Genomic DNA, 5,322 nt, shown 5'->3' on the forward strand with positions numbered 1-5,322 from the left:
ATTTCAGCGACAGGTAAATAATATGACATAAAATGAGACTAATTAGTCTCTTGATTTGATTAAATTTAATAAATTAAGAAGTGATGACATCATCCACGTCACCTTACCTACAGCTCGAAAATACAAAAGTCTTCCGGAAATAGTACATTTTTTGAGGAGAGCAAGGAGCTGATTAGATTCAAAAATATTTCTGTTAAAAAGACTGAGAGTAAAAGAAATAGACAAAATATTTACGGAATAATGTATGGAAACAGGCTTTAGATGGCGAGTGATAGCGGGAACGTGAGTAACGTGGAGGAACTGACTCGGATGACGTGTGGATAAGATACGGGATGACGTGTGGGAAAAGACGCGAATGAATGTGGAAAGAGAGGGAATGACGTACGGAAAGAGATGGGGATGACGTGTAGGAAGAGATAGAGATGACGTGTACGAAGAGACGGTGATGACGTGTAGGATATGATGTGGATGAGAATTTCAACAAGATATGAAGCTTAGGGAGCTTTTTTTTTTTTTCTGCAGAAAATATTTAAAATATTTTTAGAATTTTGATTAAATATTTCAAAGAGTATCTGATTAATTGGAATACTTTTGATGATAAGATTAAAATATCAAAATTAGAGCTGTAATTGTATTACGTGTATTGTTACGATCTTTTCGAGATTTTGATTCATGAAAGTTTACGTTAGAACTTGTAAAGATTTGTATATTACAGGAGATAATTTTCTTTCTTTATTTGGATGTACAAGAGAATAAGATAGGATAAAAAGCTAACGAGGAAACTACTTTTTTTTTTTTTTTTTTGCACCTTTTTAGGTAACCTTTTATTGAGCGTAGTTGCACTTCTTAATATTTATGATTAAATAATTTTAAATTTAAGTTTCTAATAAATTAAGTAATGTTATTGAATGCTACTCTGATGGACAAATGAGAAATGCCATTATGCTAGGTAGCATACTCTTTCTATAGCTTAGATCAACTATTCAACAGGTCAAGAATGTTATGTGTGTAATGATTCATAGAATATGTCCTATTCGTGTTAAATAACGCTATATGATGTTGTAATTGCATTCTGTTTAAGCGCTAATATTCGTTTCTTTTTGTTTTTTCCGATCTTCATGTTTGAACATCAGAAGGATACCGTGAATTGCGTTGCATCCGGCAAAGAGCAGCACATTTCTATGGAGGATGTTTATGAGATGTCACAAACTAAAAACAAACAATATCGTTGGAAACATGCATTTCAATGTATGCTCTTTTAGTAAATCTTTTCAGTTTAAGTGATTGCAATGTTTCCTACATTTATCCCCAAATTTTATTGTCATTCTCTTTTCAAAGAGCATTAAAATTCACGAAATTTTTCTTTTTTTTCTTTTTTTCTTCAAACTATTTTAATGCATTTTCCAGTACCGTCACTGTTTCGAACTCTTCCAAATTGTTCGCACTATTTAAAAATTAATCCGGATGAGAGAGGTAAGAGACTTGTATGTTTCCAAAAGTGCTAACCTTGAGTAAGTAATTTAAATTGCATCAAATTACACATGAATTACGTTTTTCTTTTATTTTTCAGGGAAATTTGATGCACGGATTAGGATGGATTGTGCAGAAACAGCTGTTAAGCTCAAAATATACGCTAAAAAATATATAGCAGCATTTGAAGTATTTGAAATTTTCGTAATCATCATTTCTCTCAAGAGATAGCTTCCTAAAATTGGTCCGACTTATATTAGTTTCTTTTGGCTATTATCTTTTGCCCTAAAAGAGATGTCAAGGATGCAGAAATGCTTTGATTAGCACATCGAACTGTTGTTCAAATTATTTTTTTAATTCCAGAATAATGCAATGGAAAATATGAGCGCTGAAGCATCGGGAAAGAAGAGATCATACAAACGAAGTGCCAGTCAATCTATGAATAATACTCTTTATGATGTGGGAATTATTTCCATAGCTCATTTATCGCTTAAATCACTTACTTTAGGTTTTTCAAATTTTAACATTTATAGACTTTGTTTTATTTTGATAAATTGGGAGTCAGTAATATTTATTATTCTTTGCAAACGTAAAATGATAGTTCATTAATCAATCATTGTTTGAATCCATTGTTTCATCTGAGAAAATCAATGGGCAGGTATTTGCTGCAGCGGACTTCGGACAACGCTATTCTCAACCATGTTTATCGTCAACTTCATCAAGTGCTTCAGTTGACGCGAGTGTTATCATTCCTCAAGACTGCTACATGCTATCGCAAAACAGTAATTGAATTATTCATTCAATTCAATCACTTCATACTTTCATCAATCGGAAATTCAAGATTGGCATTGCTCTAATACTTGATTTAATGTATTTTTAATTTCAAAATTCTCATATCAGTCTTTCTTGCACCAATGATTTGCACATTATCCGATCTAATAATTCAGTAAACAGAAATGCATTTGGATATTATATTGATGCTTGATATGAATAGGAGATTAAAAACATTCTTATTTAAAGAAACGGATTGAGAAACTGTTCACCCAGATTTTTCAAAACTTCTCACATAAAGACATAAATCCTGAGTAAACTTAAATATATTGATACAGTTATTTCACTGTTGATTGTTCCATTTTATCTTAGCAATTTATGCAATTTTGTGTCAAATTCAAATTCAGATTTCAAAATTTAATAGGAAATTCATACTTTTGCTGGCAGCTGGATGTTATTAAAGCAGTGACATTGGAGTGAAGAAAAAGGAACTTTTAACGCTTAGTTTTTTGATTACATTTCTTTTTTGTAAATATTACAACTTGCTCCATTTTTTGTGAATTTTGTCGAAAATAATTTTTAAAAAAAAACTTCAAGCATTCAATTCTTTTTTGATATTGTTTCTTGTTGAATAAGCTTTTATAAAAAATTTATTTATAAAATGTATTTATGTGCTTGGGATGATTTATTTATAAAATGTATTTATGTACTTGAGGAAATTTTCCGCGGGACAATTTCCTTAGCTCACTTTGCTTCTTGTTTTATTGGACATATGCTGTGAAAAGTTCTTTTTTGTGTTTATTCTATTATCTGTTGAAATTTTTTCTGAATCTTTGCTAAAATAAGTTTTAATAAGTCATATAAAGAAGTAACACTCTAGCATCACTTAATTGTTCAAGATTTTAGTATCATTTCAAAGTAGCAAATGCTTATATTTTTCTAATAATAAGATTCATTATTAAGCTATTACTCCGATAATGCCCAAACGTCTGTAGTAATAGTAGTACCATAAGATCACACTGTTTATTATTCGTTAGTGGTGAAACAACTGTATCTCGGATAGGGTTAAGGTTAAGCATCACTCTTTGGACTATCAAGTGCTCAGAATATTAGCTCAGAATGCTAAACGATTATTTCATTGGTGATAATTTTAATTGATAATGCCAGTAAAACACAGTGTAATAAACAATCCATGAATTATCTGTTCCATCTAAAAATCTCGGTCAGTCATCACAAATATCGGGAAATAATATCTATAACAGGATAGCAAATACGAAAAACAATTTCTTATCATCCAATGACAACTAAAGTAACGGTAGTTTCACTTGATCTATCATATGCATCAAAGTTTTGAAAAATCTTTAATTGTTTCTGTTTTTTGCTCATTGCAATTCATTTATTTCCTGATTTTAGCAACATTATTCTTAAATCTAGAAAGTTTCTTCTTTTCAGAAAAATTTCACTTCCAGACTTGTAATTTCCGGTTTCAAATTGTATTCGATTAAAGAAAATTGGGAGATATATGGCAAAAACTCCGAATTACTTGCACAATCGACATTCGATGTTTTTATTGCATTCGCTTCGATCGGAGGTCGGAGGTTGTGATATTTTAAATCCAATCATAGAATTATATCATCCCTATTACTAACTATGTGTTCATATTTTTATTTTTACTTAATCATTTAAATTTTGACAATAAATTGACTCCAAAATCTTTCAAAATCACTTTGTATGAACTGTTTTTTATAGCGAGGTAAGAAGCAGTAAGTAATGAAGATTATTTTATACATTAGCACTTTTGTTTTACACTTTTAGCATGGAGCGCAAATCGTCATATGTATCATCACGAAACAGTGTTGTACTTTCCAGTGACTTGTCCCACTAACTTAACAACTCCTTTAAACAACTCGGAGTTTACGCATTCCAACGATGTGGTAACTTCAGGTATCATTTTCATTGAAAAATATTCCATTCTACGAGGAAACTTTGGAGAGTGACGAAAATAAGCATACATAAGAAATTAATGAATGCGAAAATGTAAAAAAAGCTACTTCTATATTGCAAAGCATATTTATCACGAATAAATCGAAATTTTCGAAAGTTATCATACCAGTCGATTGCCATAACATCCTAAAACTTCCTTACCGCTGTCGGAATTGAAAAAGTATCAATGTATTCAGTGAGGAAATGGATTGCACAACAATATATATATATATATATATATATATGTATTCTAAATCTTATAATTATATATTTCTTAATATTCTAAATCTTTAAAATTATTATTATCCTGTAGATTACATCCAATCGGAAAAGACAAACGATAGATGAATGATGATCACCAAGCGATACAAACCTATAAAGAGTACTGTAACAGAAATAGAAGGAACAAATAATCTATTACTTCATCTTTGATCAACCTCCCAATCAGGAGAGAGGATGCAAGTGAAGAAAGAACACTTTGACCATTGATCATGCAAGCAATGTGAGACAGAATACTTTCTAATTTATATGTTATATAGCAAATGAATAAATGTTATGTTTTATTCATTAAGACCCTACATGTGAAATTTCGGATGCAATCGTATTTTACATGTGAAATTCAGACGCAGTGAAATTTCATGTTTCCATTATTATACTTAAGTTATTATGTTTCTGGAATTATTACGAAAAATTATTATGTTTCCGAAATTTCATGTATTATTGTCGAAAAATGGATCAATGATCGGTCGGGGCTGATAAAGCAAACAGTTAAAGCTACATTGGCTTACGTCGAAACATACGTCGAAAAATGGATTAGTAATCGATCAGGATTGATAAAGCAAACAATTAAAGCTATATTGGCTTACGTCGAAACATACGTTGAAAAATGGATCAGTAATCGGTCAGGATTGTTAAAGCAAACAATTAAACCTATATTGGTTTACGTCGAAACATACGTCGAGAAATGGATCAGTAATCGATCAGGATCGATAGAGGAAACAATTAAAGCTATATTGGCTTGCGTCAAAATATGTGTCGAAAAATGGTTCAGTGATCAGCCAGGATCGATAGAAGGAACAATCAAACATATATTGCCTT

The 5,322-nt window shown here is 30.8% G+C and overlaps 1 protein-coding gene across 1 annotated transcript; it reads left to right on the forward strand.

Annotated features, from left to right (window-relative positions):
• Positions 1–1,568: 1,568 nt before the first annotated feature.
• On the forward strand, positions 1,569–2,422 carry LOAG_12320 (hypothetical protein). Its single transcript, XM_020448521.1, has 3 exons — positions 1,569–1,659; positions 1,834–1,929; positions 2,129–2,422. The coding sequence occupies exons 1-3, from the start codon at positions 1,594–1,596 to the stop codon at positions 2,258–2,260; spliced, it is 294 nt and encodes a 97-aa protein (XP_020301342.1). The 5' UTR covers positions 1,569–1,593; the 3' UTR covers positions 2,261–2,422.
• The last annotated feature ends 2,900 nt before the right edge of the window (positions 2,423–5,322 follow it).

This window comes from Loa loa, assembly GCF_000183805.2.
Source record: "Loa loa unplaced genomic scaffold supercont3.325, whole genome shotgun sequence".
Lineage (NCBI taxonomy): Eukaryota > Metazoa > Nematoda > Chromadorea > Rhabditida > Onchocercidae > Loa > Loa loa.

What these genes read in the sequence shown, in the direction of transcription:
- LOAG_12320 (XM_020448521.1), top strand. Translation starts at nt 1,594, where the DNA reads ATGGATTGTGCAGAAACAGCTGTTAAGCTCAAAATATACGCTAAAAAA. An exon ending in AATATATAGCAGCATTTGAA is followed by an intron (nt 1,660 to 1,833) that starts GTATTTGAAATT and finishes TTTTAATTCCAG; the next exon opens with AATAATGCAATGGAAAATAT. An exon ending in TGAATAATACTCTTTATGAT is followed by an intron (nt 1,930 to 2,128) that starts GTGGGAATTATT and finishes ATCAATGGGCAG; the next exon opens with GTATTTGCTGCAGCGGACTT.